The sequence below is a fragment of the Pseudorasbora parva genome, chromosome 10, assembly GCF_024679245.1.
Source record: "Pseudorasbora parva isolate DD20220531a chromosome 10, ASM2467924v1, whole genome shotgun sequence".
NCBI lineage: Eukaryota > Metazoa > Chordata > Actinopteri > Cypriniformes > Gobionidae > Pseudorasbora > Pseudorasbora parva.
In genome coordinates, this window is record NC_090181.1 from 267,501 (window position 1) to 286,961 (window position 19,461).

The 19,461-nt window shown below is 45.0% G+C and overlaps 1 protein-coding gene across 1 annotated transcript in view; it reads left to right on the forward strand.

The window, feature by feature from the left end:
• The window catches only part of LOC137090844 (MAPK/MAK/MRK overlapping kinase-like), a 19,621-nt gene extending 2,156 nt beyond the window's left edge, over positions 1-17,465 (forward strand). Inside the window, exons 3-12 of the mRNA XM_067454794.1 lie at positions 7,640-7,729; positions 7,828-7,898; positions 7,976-8,054; positions 8,154-8,202; positions 9,619-9,797; positions 9,865-9,966; positions 16,087-16,260; positions 16,734-16,836; positions 16,922-17,104; positions 17,193-17,465. Of these exons, the coding sequence (XP_067310895.1) occupies positions 7,640-7,729; positions 7,828-7,898; positions 7,976-8,054; positions 8,154-8,202; positions 9,619-9,797; positions 9,865-9,966; positions 16,087-16,260; positions 16,734-16,836; positions 16,922-17,104; positions 17,193-17,264 (1,102 nt within the window). The 3' untranslated portion in view covers positions 17,265-17,465. The remainder of the gene's footprint in view (positions 1-7,639; positions 7,730-7,827; positions 7,899-7,975; positions 8,055-8,153; positions 8,203-9,618; positions 9,798-9,864; positions 9,967-16,086; positions 16,261-16,733; positions 16,837-16,921; positions 17,105-17,192) is intronic.
• Positions 17,466-19,461: the final 1,996 nt, after the last annotated feature.

Here is a 19,461-nt window from a genome sequence, read left to right on the forward strand (position 1 = left end):
TTTAAAGTGTGACTGTGTATGTGAGAGAGTTTGTGTCTGTGTGTGTCACTGACCTGTATGAATCTCTTCTGCTCAGTGTGTGTGTGTGTGTGTGTGTGTGTGTGTCACTGACCTGTATGATCTGTTCTCCTCAGTGTGTGTAATGGCACCAGTTGCTTTTAGTTCTTCTGTACCACCTTTTGAAGTCAGTCTAAATACAACCAGTATTTGAAACACGAGCAGACAACTGTCTTCTTTTTATATGTTTACTTCCAAACAAACAAAAATATACATAGACATGGTACGCACGGTCAAAAAACTGTGTTGCTTCCAACGTCTCTAACTTCAAACTAAAACTACATGCAATCGCTACCGCTATGACGTAGTGATATCTGACTGGAAGCTCAAAATACTGAAATGTTATAGGATATAAAGATTACTAAATCTTGCATTTTAAACCAATACATTTCTTATTAGTTTTCATGAAATGGTTTATATTTATTTATTACTGTTTAAACTAAATTATTATTTCAAGTGAACTAGTCCTTATGTGGCTCTTACATTACCCGGCCCCTAATTGGTTAGGCAGGAGGACTAAGCAATTATAAACTCAAACACTCAGAGCCAAACTAATTTTTAAAAGTCCATAAACTTTCAACTTGTTTCTTTTTTCTTCACTCTTCTGACATCGCCTCTTCTAATAAGCACAGTTTGTTTACAGGCCTTTCCAGAGTGTTGGTCTTGGTCTTTATCTTCACTCTTCGTACCGTTCCATTAGAGTCCGGCAACGTTTCAACAACTTTTCCCATGAGCCAAGAGTTCCGTGGGGAAGAACTGTCCACTAGGAGCACAACATCTCCTGTCATGAAGTTTCTTCTTGGCTTTAGCCATTTCTGGCGCTCCTGAAGAAGTGGAAGGTATTCACGTGTCCATCTAGTCCAAAATAAATCCACAAGATACTGAACCTGCTTCCATCTCTTTCTTGTGTACTTATCATCTTTGCTGAAAATCCCAGGAGGCATGTTGGGTTGCGATTTCAACAGCAATAAGTGATTGGGTGTTAAAGGTTCTACATCGTTCACATCATCTGAAACAGTGGTAAGCGGCCTACCATTGATGATGCTTTCAACCTCACACATTATTGTCAGAAGACAATCATCGTTCACTGCTTGCTCTTTCAAAAGGGAGTTAAGGATTCTTCGCACAGTCCGAATTTGCCTTTCCCAAACCCCACCTTGGTGCGAAGCGGCTGGGCTGTTGAATATCCACTTTATTCCATTTGGTTGCAAGGCCCTTTCAATCCTGTAGTTATCCAGTTGTTGAATGGCTTCTCTCAACTCTCTTTCAGCGGCCACAAAATTTGTGCCATTGTCAGAACGCATGATGGTAACTTGACCTCTCCTACACATAAAGCGACGGATTGCATTAATGCAGGAGTCTGTGTCTAGGCTATCTGCAATTTCTATGTGCACCGCTCTAAGAGTAAGGCAAGTGAACATCACGCCGTACCTTTTGACTGTACTCCGGCCCCGCTTGACATCAAACGGCCCGAAGAAATCAACTCCGGTATTTGTGAAAGGAGGCTTGTCTGGTAAGAGCCTATCTTTAGGCAGGTTTGCCATCTTTTGCTCACCAATCTTTCCATTATTTCTGCGGCACACTGTACATTTGTTGATTATCTTTCGAATTGCAGAATTGGCTTGTGGGATCCAATACCTGCATCTTAATTGTGCCAAGACATAACTGCGTCCACAGTGTCCTGTCCTTTGGTGTATGTCTCTCAAAATCAGTGTAGCAACTCTGCTGTGCTTTGAAAGAATTACTGGATGTTTAGCATTTTCTGGCAAAGCAGACTTGTTGAGTCTTCCGCCAACTCTTAACGTGCCATCTTGAAGAATCGGATCCAATTTAAACAGCTGACTGCTGCAACTTAGCTGTTTACCTTTCTCCAGTACTTTGATTTCTTCTCCATACTGTTGTCTTTGACTGAATTGTATTATTTCCGATTCTGCGGCAACCAGATCATCCAATGTAAGTGATTTCTTTTCTGTTGCTTTGAAATTTTCCATTTGTTGTTCTAACTTTGAACTTTTCTTTTCAGGGTTCTTTTCAGCTTGTCTGTTCATTCTTGATATGTTCTTTCTTTCCTCTTTCAGTTTCCAAAGATTTTCCTTCACCTTTAAAATCCAGGCCACTGATCTTTTTAATTTATGCCAGTCTGAGTAATAGTTAATCAGTTTTTCGATTGGTTCTATGCTTTCCTCAGCTTTGATCATGTTGACTGTAGCTGCATTCTTGACTTCCGGATCATTTTGAAGGCTTTCTTTCCTTCGCACCGGCTGTTCCAACCAGTCACATTCATTGTTCAGCAAGAAGTCTGGCCCATTGATCCAGGTTCCTCCTCCAACCAAACTCTTAGCTTTCAGTCCCCTGCTTGCTTGATCTGCAGGATTTTCCGTTGTTCTGACGTACTTCCATTGCGATGGCTTGGTTGCTTCTCGGATCAATGAGATTCTGTTCGCAACGAAGGTTTTGAAACGAGCAGTTTCACTGTCAATATATCTGAGCACTGTAGTGCTGTCTGTCCAGAAAATAGATTGTTGCAGTGGAACTTGAAGCTCTTGATGTAACATCTTATCTATTTTAACAGCGACAACTGCTGCGGTCAATTCGAGTCTGGGGATGGTGACCAGTTTGAGTGGGGCCACTCTAGACTTTCCCATGAGGAATGCACAACACTTCTCACCTTGACTATTCTCTAGCAGCAGATAAGACACAGTGCCATAAGCGAACTCTGAAGCATCTGAAAAATGATGTAACTGTGCTGCTACAGTGCCTCCAAAATCTGTAGGCTTCAAGCACCTGCTCACATGGAAAGTAGAGAGATGACGGACATCTTCGATCCATCTTTTCCAATTTTCAGCGTGTTTTCCGTCAATGTTCTCGTCCCATCCGTACTGTTCTTTACAAAGATCTTTCAGCAGGAGTTTAGCGGGCAAGATGACCGGAGCCAGAAAGCCAAGGGGGTCGTAGATGGAATTCACAACTGATAAAATGCCTCTTCTGGTCAATGGCTTGTCTTGCAGCTTTATACTGTAGGTGAAATTATCAGTATCAGTGTCCCACTGTACACCGAGCGTCCTCTCAACTGGCAAAGCATCATGTCTTAAATCTAGGTTTTTCACTTCGCTAGCTCTATGGACTTCAGGGATTGACATTAACACCTTCCTGCTATTGCTCATCCACTTTGTTAAAGCAAAGCCTCCGCTGGCACACAAGGTACGAAGATCTTTAGCTAAAGTCACTGCCTCTTCTTCTTTAGCTACACTCTTCAAACAGTCATCCACGTAGAAGTTGCGCAGAACTGTCTGGACAGCTTCTGGAGATACATCAGCCTTGTGATCTTCAGCAGTTCTTTTCAGTGCATATGAGGCAACACTTGGTGAAGAAGTGGCTCCGAAGAGGTGCACGGTCATTCGAAATTCCTCCAGAGGTTCATTCAACTTGCCATTGGGCCACCAAAGAAAACGGAGTAGGTCTGTGTCACGCTCCGATACCTTGACCTGATAAAACATCGACTCGATGTCTGCCATTATAGCTACTGGCTCCTCACGAAATCTTAAAAGCACACCCACTAACGTGTTGTTCAAGTCGGGTCCCTGGAGCAGTTCACTATTCAAAGACCTATCCTGAAATGAAGCTGTGCAGTCGAAGACCACCCGCAACTTTCTTTTCTTCGGGTGATACACCCCGTGATGTGGTATGTAAAACAGCCTGTTGTCGTCACGATTCAGCTGATGAACTGGAACTTTAACCGCGTACCCTTTGTCAATTATGGTGTCCATGAAGATCTTGTACTCTTCAAAAAATTCAGGATTCTTTTTGAACTTTCTAAGCAAACAGGCTACGCGCTGTTCCGCAACACAACGGTTATTAGGCATTTGGAGCTTCTCATTCCTGAGTGGCAGTCCAATGCTGTAATGCCCGTTCTCAAACATTGTTGTTTTCTGCACAGACTGCAAAAACTGTTTGTCTTCTTGAGACATCTCCTCTCGGTCATCGTAGTTACGCTCTGGAAAATCAGTGTTATACTGTTGGACCAGCAACTTCTCAATTTCCATCACAGAAATTCTGTTTACTGAAAAGTTAGGCGTTTCATTCATTGCATCACCCAGTTCCTTTCTTACGGGCCCGTTTACAACCCAGCCAATGGCAGTCTTCACGGCATAAGGGCCTCCATCCTTAGCATTAATAACTTGCCATGGCTCCATTGCTCTTGAACAGTTAGCTCCAATAAGCAGGCCTATATCCGCTTCTATCTCTGGCAAGCGTACTTCATTGAGATAAGGCCACTTCTGGATATCTGACTGTTTAGGTATGTTCTCGGTGTGAACAGGTATGTTGCCATGAGTGAACACCTTAGATAGCTCAATGAACTTGGTGTCCTCCAGCCCACACACTTCCAAGTCTGATATGACGAAACTGTTCATGAGCTTCTGTTCTCCAGGTTTGTCTTGACCCATGGTGCTAAGAAGTATTCGTGTCGGTTTCCCTTTAACGTTTAGTTTCCTTTGTAGGTCTTCTGTGCAGAACGTTGCTGTGCTTCCCGGGTCCAGAAAGGCATATGTTTCAACACACTTGTCACTCCTTTTTGACTTGATCTTCACCGGTACGATTGAAAGCACACATTCCACTTCTCCGGCCCCTGTGAGGCTACAGGAGTCTCGCTGAATAGAAACTTGAGCACACGATACTTCACTTCCATGATGACCATCTTTCCTTTCAGATGAGACAGAACCTTCTTCTTTTATTATGTGCAGAATGTCTGGATGCTTTAATGCACACTCTTTACACTCAATTCTTCTTTTGCAAAACTTACTAAGATGACCCGGAACTAAACATCCAAAGCACAAGCCCTTCAATTTTAAGAAATCCACACGCTCTTTTTGTGGTTGGTGTTTGATTTTGCTGCATGAGGCAAGGGTATGAGATTGTTGGCAGTACAAACACGGCTTCTCAAAGGCACTCACAGTTTTACTTGAGTTTGCTGGCTTAACTTGCGTTTTTTGAGGCCCTTTGCTTTCTGTGAAAACATTGGTTGCGAAACTGCTTCCACGGACATCTTTCCTTCCATAATGCTTTTCTTTTTGGTCCATCTTTCCACTTGAGATTTGGCGACTGTCTGAGATATTACCAAAAAGGGGATCCATCACTATTCTGGCTTGGCGGTCTATGTAGCTCACCAAATCAGCAAATTTTGCTCTCCTGCCTCTTCGCTCTTTCATATCATAAGCTTCTGCACGCCAACGTTCCTTTAATTTGTATGGTAGCTTAGACACCACTGTCCGTAAGTTGGTTGGATTGTCCATCTCCTCTAAAAATTCGATGTCTTCCATTGTATTGCGACATCCAATCAGGAACATTGCATAGGCGCTCAATGCTTTCCCATCATCAGACTTCACTTGAGGCCATTTAAGTGCTTTGTCAATGTACGCGCTGGCAATCCTTAATTCATCCCCATAGTGCTTATGAAGTAGTTTCTTTGCCTCGCAGTAGCCTTTGTTGGGCATCATATGAGCACAGCTGCGTACCAGCTCTTGAGGTTCACCAGCCGTAAACTGTTCCAAGAAGTACAATTTGTCTTGATCATTGCTAGTTTTCTGCTCTATTGCGTGCTCAAACGCCCTCATGAAAGATTTGTATTGTAGCGCATCACCCTTGAACACCGGAATGTCTTTTGTTGGTAGATGAGATAGCTGCTGTTGTTTTACAAGTAGCTCAGTGATTACATTCTGCTTTTGCATAACTGCTAGTATGTCATCACCTCCGTTAGGTTGAGCATTAGACACAAAATTGGAAACTGTTTGAGACTGATGTTGTATTCGGGAGTGCCGTGTTTGTGGTTGAACATGAGTGCTCGTATTAACTTGCTGTGGAAGCATAATGCTAGTTCTTTCCTTCACATGCCCATCTTGTGGCTTTTGCACTGCCGCGCAGCTGCTAATACCATCTTCAGATCTTTCATATTCTTTAAGCACTCTTAATTTTGCTTTACTCTCAGCTAACGCAGTTTCCAGCTCTAACTCTTCCTTTTCAGCTTTGATTCTAGCCGCTTCAAACTCAAGCTGTTGCATTTTCTTTAGCGCTGCAGCACGTTCGAGTAGGGCTGCATGTTCCGCTTCCTGTCTAGCTCTTGTTGACGATACTCGTGAAACAGCTGAGGTGCGACTTACTCGTGATCCACGTTGGCTGGCATGGCTAGCATCGCTGCCATCCACCTGTGAAACGCTGTCATTTGGTTTAACAGTTTCTTGCAGATAATCATCCACATTATTATCTTCTTGCAGTACACTTTCCACTGGCAGTATGGGTTCATGCTCAGCTGCAATCCAATTTTTAGTCCTTTTCATAAATCCTCTAATTGTTGCCCATTTAGGTTCGAACCAGTTCTCTTGATCGTGGCTTTTTTCATCTTCAGTCAAAAGATTTGCCACTTCGTTGTTGAGACGGTTAAACTCTTTTAGTGATGTTGCAAAATCATTTTCCATCATATTTTTCACACTTTGTACATTTTTAGCATCACTCATCATTGTCTCTAACTCTTTTCTTTTGCTTGTCAGAGTTGCTAATGTTCTTCTTCTCTGTGCAATGCACCTCTGCAATCTCTCCTCTAATGCCTTCTCTGTCAGCTTATGTGACCTTCCCTGTTTCATTGTATCCTCGATACATCTATGTTCGTCTTCCTCAGCCATCTTACAAATTGCAGAGTTAATGCTCTAATTGTATGCAAACGTTTAAAGCACTTTCTTCAAATGTACTTTTCTTAATAAACCGAGTGCAAAACAACTTCTACAAGATCGCTATATAACTCCACATTGGCTGAATCAGAGCCTGCTATCAGCATTTGTTTCACAGGGAGAAGTGGACATATTTTCGTTCTTTTCCAAACTCACTCAATATCTTCGTGCGTCCGTAACGTGGCTTTACTTGGCAATTCACACAGATAAGTAGTTTTTGTTACCGTATTTCTGTCTCCGTCTTCTGAAGAAAAAAGTCCACACTTCAGCGCGCAGCGTCACTCTCTCAAAACAGCGGTAAAAACTGCGGGCTCGTGCCGTTCCGCCGCAGCTCACTGCGCTTGTTCTCGGCGATAAAGTCCGATCCGCTGCTTCTTCTGACTAACAACCAGCTAGCCACGTCCTCTTCGTTATCCAGATAATCCAGCGTAGCTTTGTATTAGCGAGTTTTTTGACTATTGTAATGGCACCAGTTGCTTTTAGTTCTTCTGTACCACCTTTTGAAGTCAGTCTAAATACAACCAGTATTTGAAACACGAGCAGACAACTGTCTTCTTTTTATATGTTTACTTCCAAACAAACAAAAATATACATAGACATGGTACGCACGGTCAAAAAACTGTGTTGCTTCCAACGTCTCTAACTTCAAACTAAAACTACATGCAATCGCTACCGCTATGACGTAGTGATATCTGACTGGAAGCTCAAAATACTGAAATGTTATAGGATATAAAGATTACTAAATCTTGCATTTTAAACCAATACATTTCTTATTAGTTTTCATGAAATGGTTTATATTTATTTATTACTGTTTAAACTAAATTATTATTTCAAGTGAACTAGTCCTTATGTGGCTCTTACAGTGTGGATCAGGCTCATGGGCTCCGGGAGGTTCAGGCTATGAAGCGCTTGAGTCCTCATCCTAACATCCTACAGCTCCACGAGCTCATCTAGTGAGTGTTTATCAATATCAGCTCAGTGTGGGAATATTAATATCAGCTCCGAGTGGGAATATTAATATCAGCTGACTAACCGAGTCTCTGTTCCGCAGTGATAAAGACACCGGCACGCTGTCGCTGATTTGCGAGCTCATGGAGATGAACATATATGAGTTTATTAAAGGTAAAGCGTGTTGGTCAGATATTCTGCATACGAGCCGCACAGATGAACATGAAGCGTGTTATATTTTCCTCTCACAGGGCGGCAGCATCCGGTGTCCGAGAGCAAAGCCAAACACTTCCTGTATCAGCTGTGCCGCTCTCTGGATCACATGCACAGGTGACGTGTGTGTGTGTGTGTGTGTGTGTGTGTGTGTGTGTGTGCGTGTGCGTGTGCGTGTGAGAGAGACATTACTGACGCTGTTGTGTTCGGTTTCAGCCGTGGAATCTTCCACAGAGACGTGAAGCCGGAGAACATCCTGATCAGAGTGAGTGTATCTACACACACACACACACATTCATATACACACCAAAAGGATTATTAGGAACGCCTGTTCAGTTTCTCATTAATGCAGTTATCTAATCAGCCAATCACACGGCAGTTCTTCAGTGCATTTAGGGGTGTGGTCCTGGCCAAGACAATCTCCTGAACTCCAGACTGAATGTCAGAATGGGAAAGAAAGGTGATTTAAGCCGTTTTGAGCGTGGCATGGTTGTTGGTGCCAGACGGGCCGGTCTGAGTATTTCACAATCTGCTCAGTTACTGGGATTTACACACACAACCATTTCTAGGGTTTACAAAGAATGGTGTGAGAAGGGAAGAGCATCCAGTCTGCAGCAGTCCTGTGAGAGAAAATGCCTTGTTGATGCTCGAGGTCAGAGGAGAATGGGCCGACTGATTCAAGCTGATAGAAGAGCAACTTTGACTGAAATAACCACTCGTTACAACCGAGGTATGCAGCAAAGCACATTCAGATGGTAGAGTCAGAATTTGGTGTAAACAGAATGAGAACATGGATCCATCATGCCTTGTTCCCACTGGGCAGGCTGGTGGTGGTGGTGTAATGGTGTGGGGATGTTTTCTTGGCACACTTTAGGCCCCTTAGTGCCAATTGGGCATCGTTTAAATGCCACGGCCTACCTGAGCATTGTTTCTGACCATGTCCATCCCTTTATGACCACCATGTCCCCATCCTCTGAGGGCTACTTCCAGCAGGATAATGCACCATGTCACAAAGCTCCAATCATTTCAGATTGGTTTCTTGAACATGCCAATGAGTTGACTGAACTAAAATGGCCGCCACAGTCCCCAGATCTCAACCCAATAGAGCATCTTTGGGATGTGGTGGAGCGGGAGCTTCGTGCCCTGGATGTGCATCCCACAAATCTCCATCAACTGCAAGATGCTCTCCTATCAATATGGGCCGACATTTCTAAAGAATGCTTTCAGCAGCTTGTTGATCAATGCCACGGAGAATTAAGGCAGTTCTGAAGGAGAAAGGGTCAAACACAGCATTAGTGTGTGTTCCTAATAATCCTTTAGGGGAGTGGACATATATATATTCAGTCATTCACGCACTCACACACACTCACTCTCTCACACTCACTCAGACACACACACTTTCACTCACTCTCTCACACACACACACTCACTCTCACGCATTCACACAAACTCACTCACACACACACACACTTTCACTCACACACACACACACACACACTCACTCACACACTCTCACTCACACACACTTTCACTCACATACACACTCTCTCTCACTCACTCTCAAACACACTCACTTTCTCACACACTCACTCTCACACACACTCACTCTCTCTCACACACACACTCCCCCACTCTCCCACACTCATTCACACTCTCTGATGTGTGTGTTCTGTCCGCACAGAATGAGGTTCTGAAGCTGGCAGACTTCGGCTCCTGCCGCAGCATCTCCTCACGGCCTCCACACACCGAGTACATTTCGACCCGCTGGTACCGCGCGCCGGAGTGTCTGCTGACCGACGGACATTACTCTCAGAAGATGGACATCTGGAGCGCCGGATGCGTGTTCTTCGAAATCCTCAGGTACTCCTGCCGTGTGTGAGTGTGTGTGTGTGTTGAGCTGTCATCACTCTGCTCTGATGTCTTCCAGCCTGAGCCCGTTATTCCCAGGACGGAACGAGCTGGACCAGGTCAACAAGATCCACGATGTGCTGGGAACGCCGGATGGCTCGCTGCTGCAGAAGTTCAAACAGTGAGGACGACCAATCACACTCTCGCTACAGCTGCCAATCACACACTCACTACAGCTGCCAATCACACACTCACTACAGCCACACACTCACTACAGCCACACACTCACACACTCACTACAGACACACACTCACTACAGCCACACACTCACTACAGCCACACACTCACTACAGTCACACACTCACTACAGCCACACACTCACTACAGACACACACTCACTACAGCCACACACTCACTACAGTCACACACTCACTACAGCCACACACTCACACACTCACTACAGCCACACACTCACTACAGCCACACACTCACTACAGACACACACTCACTACAGACACACACTCACTACAGACACACACTCACTACAGCCACACACTCACTACAGCCACACACTCACACACTCACTACAGACACACACTCACTACAGCCACACACTCACTACAGTCACACACTCACTACAGCCACACACTCACACACTCACTACAGTCACACACTCACTACAGACACACACTCACACACTCACTACAGCCACACACTCACACACTCACTACAGACACACACTCACACACTCACTACAGCCACACACTCACACACTCACTACAGCCACAAACTCACTACAGCCACACACTCACTACAGCCACACACTCACTACAGCCACACACTCACACACTCACTACAGTCCAAGGTTATTTTCGTAAACGAAAACTGAAACTAAGACTAAAACTATTGGTCAAAAAACATTTTCGTAAACTGAAATAAAATTTAAAAATCTGAATAAATAAAAAACTAAAACTAAACGAAACTAACTACTCTTACTAAAAAACTAACTGAAATAAAATAATAATTAGCAAAAATAAATATTCGTTTTCGTTATTAATAAGCCCTATTTAATGTGGTGGAAAATCTGACATCTGACTGGCGGTTGAGCGAGTGTCTGTATATTGCGCTAGTGCGCGTGAAGTGATCTGAGGAGGAGATTAACCGCTGTCCTGTGACGGACGCGTGCAGACAGGCAACACATCGCCAGTCCTAAACGGCAGTTCACAAAGAATCGATGCGTCCGTGGCAGTGAAATGGGAAATAACACAAGGTAATGAGATGCACGTTGAACTTCTTTTAACTTAAGCTCACTGTTTTAGAATGCCGTTTCTTACGCTACGAGAGACGCAGGCGCAAAAGTCAGCAACTAGTAGAAAGTAACGTTACTAGCCTACTGTGCGTTTGAGATTTCATGTTTGCATAATATTGACAGGCTCAAAGATGTTATCATAATCATTTACTACTAATAATATTATTGTCTGTGTGGAGACATTTCCCCACAAAGTAGGGAATACCAGGACACACACACACACGTTTGTTTCACTATAAGTGAGGACATTGCATAGACTTCCATTGATTTTATATCAGGTTAATGATATTTTATATCCCCTAACCCAACCCCTATCCCTAAACCTACCCATCCCAAGAACGTGCAAAACAATAGATTTAAATAAAAACATGTTTTGGCCGATTTATAAGCCTTTTTAACCAGTGAGGACCAGTCAAATGTCCTCACTAGTCAGTTATCATAATATTTTACTAGATAAGTGAGGACATTGGTCCCCTTTACAATTATAACACAATACACACACACACTCACACACACACACACACACACACGCACACACACAGCACAACAGTGTGTGTTGGCTGTATTCAGATGACTTTAGCTGTGGTCTTACACTGCTAGCCTACATTGTACTACTGAAGAAATTAAAATAAGCTTTTAATTGTTTAACAATATTTCATCTTTGTTATGAATGAGTTTGTCTGGAATTTATAATTTTTACTTTTATATTTTACGTTGCATTTATTTTGTTCTTTAAGATAGGCTAATACTCAGAGGATCTATGTCAAAAATATCAAATATAATTTTTTAATATCAAAATATAATTTATTTCATTTTTAATCTCCAGATCGTTGTTTGTATAGGTCATAGTTTGACTCAAGCTTTTTTGCTCAAAGGTGAAGACCCAGCTTTATGCATGTTTTGTAAGACCGTCCTGGGTATAAACAATAATGTTCGTTTATCAAGTGATTTCACTTAAGGATGTTTAGTAAGATTAAACTCTAATCTGTGCAAACATTAAACTTTGCTGAAATTAAAAACCTTGATTTGGTCTCTACACTTCATTATGGTAACTCTGCTAAACTATAATTACTAAAACTAAAACTGAAACTAAATAAATAAAAACTAAATAGAAATGTATTTGCAAAATAAAAACTAAACTAAAACTAGCAAAACCATTTGTAAAACTAACTAAAACTAAACTGAAATTTGTAGCAAAATTGAAAACGATACTAAAATAAAAACTAATTTAAAAAAGCAAAACTATAATAACCTTGCTACAGTCACACACTCACTACAGCCACACACTCACACACTCACTACAGTCACACACTCACTACAGCCACACACTCACACACTCACTACAGCCACACACTCACACACTCACTACAGCCACACACTCACTACAGCCACACACTCACACACTCACTACAGCCACACACTCACTACAGCCACACACTCACACACTCACTACAGCCACACACTCACTACAGCCACACACTCACACACTCACTACAGCCACACACTCACTACAGCCACACACTCACACACTCACTACAGCCACACACTCACTACAGCCACACACTCACACACTCACTACAGTCACACACTCACTACAGCCACACACTCACACACTCACTACAGCCACACACTCACACACTCACTACAGCCACACACTCACTACAGCCACACACTCACACACTCACTACAGCCACACACTCACACACTCACTACAGCCACACACTCACTACAGCCACACACTCACTACAGCCACACACTCACTACAGCCACACACTCACTACAGCCACACACTCACTACAGCCACACACTCACTACAGCCACACACTCACTACAGCCACACACTCACTACAGCCACACACTCACTACAGCCACACACTCACACACTCACACACTCAATACAGCCACACACTCACACACTCACTACAGCCACACACTCACACACTCACTACAGCCACACACTCACTACAGCCACACACTCTCACACTCACTACAGCCACACACTCACTACAGCCACACACTCACACACTCACTACAGCCACACACTCACTACAGCCACACACTCACACACTCACTACAGTCACACACTCACTACAGCCACACACTCACACACTCACTACAGCCACACACTCACACACTCACTACAGCCACACACTCACTACAGCCACACACTCACACACTCACTACAGCCACACACTCACACACTCACTACAGCCACACACTCACTACAGCCACACACTCACTACAGCCACACACTCACACACTCACTACAGCCACACACTCACTACAGCCACACACTCACTACAGCCACACACTCACACACTCACTACAGCCACACACTCACTACAGCCACACACTCACACACTCAATACAGCCACACACTCACACACTCACTACAGCCACACACTCACACACTCACTACAGCCACACACTCACTACAGCCACACACTCACACACTCACTACAGCCACACACTCACTACAGCCACACACTCACACACTCACTACAGCCACACACTCACACACTCACTACAGCCACACACTCACTACAGCCACACACTCACACACTCACTACACTCACACACTCACTACAGCCACACACTCACTACAGCCACACACTCACTACAGCCACACACTCACACACTCACTACAGTCACACACTCACTACAGCCACACACTCACACACTCACTACAGCCACACACTCACACACTCACTACAGCCACACACTCAATACAGCCACACACTCACACACTCACTACAGCCACACACTCACACACTCACTACAGCCACACACTCACTACAGCCACACACTCACACACTCACTACAGCCACACACTCACTACAGCCACACACTCACACACTCACTACAGCCACACACTCACTACAGCCACACACTCACACACTCACTACAGCCACACACTCACTACAGCCACACACTCACTACAGCCACACACTCACACACTCACTACAGCCACACACTCACACACTCACTACAGCCACACACTCACACACTCACTACAGCCACACACTCACTACAGCCACACACTCACACACTCACTACAGCCACACACTCACTACAGCCACACACTCACACACTCACTACAGCCACACACTCACACACTCACTACAGCCACACACTCACTACAGCCACACACTCACACACTCACTACAGCCACACACTCACTACAGCCACACACTCACACACTCACTACAGCCACACACTCACTACAGCCACACACTCACACACTCACTACAGCCACACACTCACACACTCACTACAGCCACACACTCACACACTCACTACAGCCACACACTCACTACAGCCACACACTCACACACTCACTACAGCCACACACTCACTACAGCCACACACTCACACACTCACTACAGCCACACACTCACACACTCACTACAGCCACACACTCACTACAGCCACACACTCACACACTCACTACACTCACACACTCACTACAGCCACACACTCACTACAGCCACACACTCACACACTCACTACAGTCACACACTCACTACAGCCACACACACACACTCACTACAGCCACACACTCACACACTCACTACAGCCACACACTCAATACAGCCACACACTCACACACTCACTACAGCCACACACTCACACACTCACTACAGCCACACACTCACTACAGCCACACACTCACACACTCACTACAGCCACACACTCACTACAGCCACACACTCACACACTCACTACAGCCACACACTCACTACAGCCACACACTCACACACTCACTACAGCCACACACTCACACACTCACTACAGCCACACACTCACTACAGCCACACACTCACTACAGCCACACACTCACACACTCACTACAGCCACACACTCACACACTCACTACAGCCACACACTCACACACTCACTACAGCCACACACTCACTACAGCCACACACTCACACACTCACTACAGCCACACACTCACTACAGCCACACACTCACACACTCACTACAGTCACACACTCACTACAGCCACACACTCACACACTCACTACAGCCACACACTCACACACTCCCTCACTACAGTCCTTGTTTGGTCTGGAGGAGTTTTGCCAAAGGATTGGATTTCATGAGAGCTACACATTCCAAAAAAGTTGGGACAGGCAGCAATAAGAGGCCGGAAAAGTTAAAAGCATATATAAGGAACAGCTGGAGGACCAATTTGCAACTTATTAGGGCAACATGATTGGGTATAAAAGATCCTCTCAGAGTGGCAGTGTCTCTCAGAAGACAAGATGGGCAGAGGATCACCAATTCCCACAATGCTGCGGCGGACAATAGTGGAGCAACATCAGAAAGGAGTTTCTCAGAGAACAATTGCAAAGAGTTCAAGTTATCAGTATTCAGTTATCATCTATAGAGCATAATATCATCCAGAGATTCAGAGAATCTGGAAAAATCTCTGTGCATAAGGGTCAAGACCAAACTGGATGGCGGTGATCTTCGGCCCTTAGACGGCACTGCATCACACACAGGAATGATACTGTAATGGACATCACAACATGGGCTCAGGAATACTTCCAGAAAACATTGGTGAACACAATCCACCGCGCCATTCGCCGTCGCCGGCTAAAACTCTACAGGTCAAAGAAGAAGCCATATCTAAACATGATCCAGAAGCGCAGGCGTTTCCTCTGGGCCAAGGCTCATTTAAAGAGGACTGTGGCAAAGTGGAAAACTGTTCTGGGGTCAGACGAATCAACATTTGAAGTTCTTTTTGGAAAACTGGGACGCCATCCGGACTAAAGAGGACAAGGACAAAAAGGAAAAAATATTGAAATTTGAAACTTCCACATCACTGCATTGTTTTTATTCACATTGTCCCAACTTTTTTCGGAATCAGTTTTGTACACACACACACACACTCGCTCTCTCTTTCACACACACACACACACACGCACACATCAGTCATCACTGTTAACATCTCTCTCTGTCCCCTGTGTGTGTGTGTGTGTGCAGGTCTCGAGCGATGCGCTTTGACTTCCCGCTCCGTAGAGGCTGTGGCATCGCTCAGCTGCTCCCTCACTGTTCTGCCGCCAGCCTGTCTCTGCTGCAACAGATGCTGACCTACGACCCCGGGGAGCGCATCAGCGCCCACACCGCACTGCAGCACGCCTGCTTCAGAGAGCTGCGGTCAGAACACACACACACTCATACACACATGTATGAATTAGGTCTTATTTAATTCTATAAACTTAAATACTGATCTGCCAACATTGTCTCTCTATGATAAATTAAAATAAGCTGATAACATCACTGTTTACTCCAGAACGACTGTACAGCCAAATCTAATTCTGCTGCAGTATTGTCCTGTTTAACACTGAAGCTGCTTTGACACAATCGTGATTGTAAAAGCGCTATATAAATAAAGTTGATTGATTGATTGATTGACTCACACACACTCAAACAGTGAGATGATGAAGGTGGTTATTAGAGATGAAAAACACTCAGTTTCCTCTAATTAGGATCATGTGAGAAACGTGTTAAGCTGTTGTCCAGTCAGATCTTACTCTGGACACTCAGAATCTCAGACACACAGGATCAGCTCATCGCCTGCAGTCTGTGTGTGAGTTAGAGACGAGTGTGTTCATCTGTGTGTGTCGTAGAGTGGCGGAGAGGCGAGCGGCGAGTCTGCGGAAGGGGGAGGGAGAGTCCAGCGGCGCGTCGGTGGATCAGCTGTGGCGTCTCGCTCGGCAGGGCCGACGACAGGTACACACACACACACACACACACACACACGTTCTGACAGAATCATGTAGTGTTGAATCGCAGTGACTGGTCTTCCTGTGTGCAGCACCTGAAGCACGACCCGCTCAGCCGCCGGAACGGCGCTCTCTTCCCCCTGGAGCTGCCCAAACTCACCCTGGGCGGTCCGGCACCGAGAGTCCCGTATAATGGGTCAGGCTTCCCCGCGCTGACCATCTCACACCGCGGCTCTCTGCCGGCCATCGCCAAGAAGTGCCACACACTGACCAAAGTAACCCTATTCCTTACATACACACTGACCAAAGTAACCCTAACACACAGAGGTCTGGACTCTCATCTGACTCTTGTTTTTTCTGCAGCCCAAAGACGAGCCGCACCGTCTCAAGAGCTACCACATGCCCCCGCTGGAGCGGCACCCGCAGGACTACTGACCCAAACCCATCGGACCCGACCCCGACCTGACCCCACATGCCCCCGCTAGAGCGGCACCCGCAGGACTACTGACCCAACCCCATCGAACCCGACCCCCATCTGACCCAACCCGACCCTGACCTGACCCCACATGCCCCCGCTGGAGCAACACCCGCAGGACTACTGACCCGACCCACATCTGACCCAACCCGACCCTGACCCGACCCTGATCTGACCCAACCCGACCCGACCCTGATCTGACCCGACCCTGTCCTGTGCAGCTCAGATGCTGAACTCACTCTGAGGAATGGATGATTCTCCCTCAGAGCATCCTCTGACTCTGGGATCTCCGGAAGGTGCCATTCACTTCCTCTTCCTGCTCTCCAGATGCTCCGGCAGATCATGATCACTTTTCCACAACAGTCTTTAATAAAAAGGTTTTAATTTACACTCGTTCAAAGCGCCATGTTTGACATCATACATTAGTGTTGCTTCTCGACGCGACATCATCCCGTCAGAAAGTCACGGTCCATTAACATGTAAGCTTGACCCTATACCGACTAGGCTATTAAAAGAGATACTTCCAGAGGTCACAGATCCTCTGCTTATTATCATTAACTCATCTTTGACATTAGGATATGGACCGAAAACCTTTAAGTTGGCTATAATTAAACCACTTATTAAAAAAACGCAACTTGATCCTAAAGAATTAGTCAATTACAGGCCAATCTCGAGTCTACCGTTTCTATCAAAAACACTAGAAAAGGCCGTGTCTTCACAATTATGCTCCTTTCAGACAGAAATGGTATATGTGAGGATTTCCAGTCAGGATTTAGACCGTATCATAGCACTGAGACTGCTCTCATTAGAGTTACGGTGTGTGTGTGTGTGTGTGTGTGTGTGTGTGTGTGTGTGTGTGTGTGTGTGTTTTAGACCGTATCATAGCACTGAGACTGCTCTCATTAGAGTTACGGTGTGTGTGTGTGTGTGTGTGTGTGTGTGTGTGTGTGTGTGTGTGTGTGTGTGTGTGTGTGTGTGTGTGTTTTAGACCGTATCATAGCACTTAGACTGCTCTCATTAGAGTTACAAATGATTTACTCTTATCATCTGATCGTGGTTGAGTCTCTCTATTAGTGTTACTCGATCTTAGCGCTGCATTCGATACTATCGACCACAATATTCTTCTGAATAGACTCGAGTTATGTTGGCGTTAGTGGAACTGCTTTGGCATGGTTTAAATCGTACTTATCTGACCGTTATCAGTTTGTAGCAGTAAATGAAGAAATGTCACACCGAACACAAGTTCAGTATGGAGTACCGCAAGGCTCAGTGTTAGGACCGCTGCTCTTCACCCTGTATCTGCTCCACTGGGAGATATCATTAGGAAACATGGCGTTAGTTTTCATTGTTATGCTGACGATACTCAGCTCTATATTTCCTCACGCCCTGACGAAACCTACCAATTCACAAGATTAACGGAATGCAGAGCTGATATAAAAAATTGGATGAATAGTAATTTCCTGCAACTTAATTTCAGATAAAACTGAATTTTTAATTATTGGACAGAAAAGCTCCACAAGTAGTAACCGAGAATACTGTCTAACACTTGATGACTGCTCTGTCAAGCCCTCGTCACACACACACACACACACACACACACAGTCAGTGAGGAACCTGAGTGTGCTCTTTGATAACAATCTCTCATTTGAAAGCCACGTTTCTAGCATCTGTAAAACCGCATTCTACCATCTTAAAAATATATCTAAATTACGGCACATGCTCTCAATGCAAAATGCTGAACAGTTAGTACATGAGTTCATGAGCTCAAGGCTAGATTACTGTAATGCTCTACTGGGTGGTTGCCCTGCTCGCTTAATAAACAAACTCCAGCTGGTCCATGATAGATAGATAGATAGATAGATAGATAGATAGATAGATAGATAGATAGATGAAAAAAAATCGCGGTAAAATCGACGCCTGTTCTTACCGCAGTAATGAGGCTCAAACGCGGCGATGTCGACACCTGTTCTTACCGCAGTAATGAGGCTCAAACGCGGCGATGTCGACACCTGTTCTTACCGCCGTAAAGAGGCTCAAACGCGGCGATGACAACACCTGTTCTTACCGCGGTAAAGAGGCTCAAACGCGGCGATGACAACACCTGTTCTTACCGCCGTAAAGAGGCTCAAACGCGGCGATGACAACACCTGTTCTTAC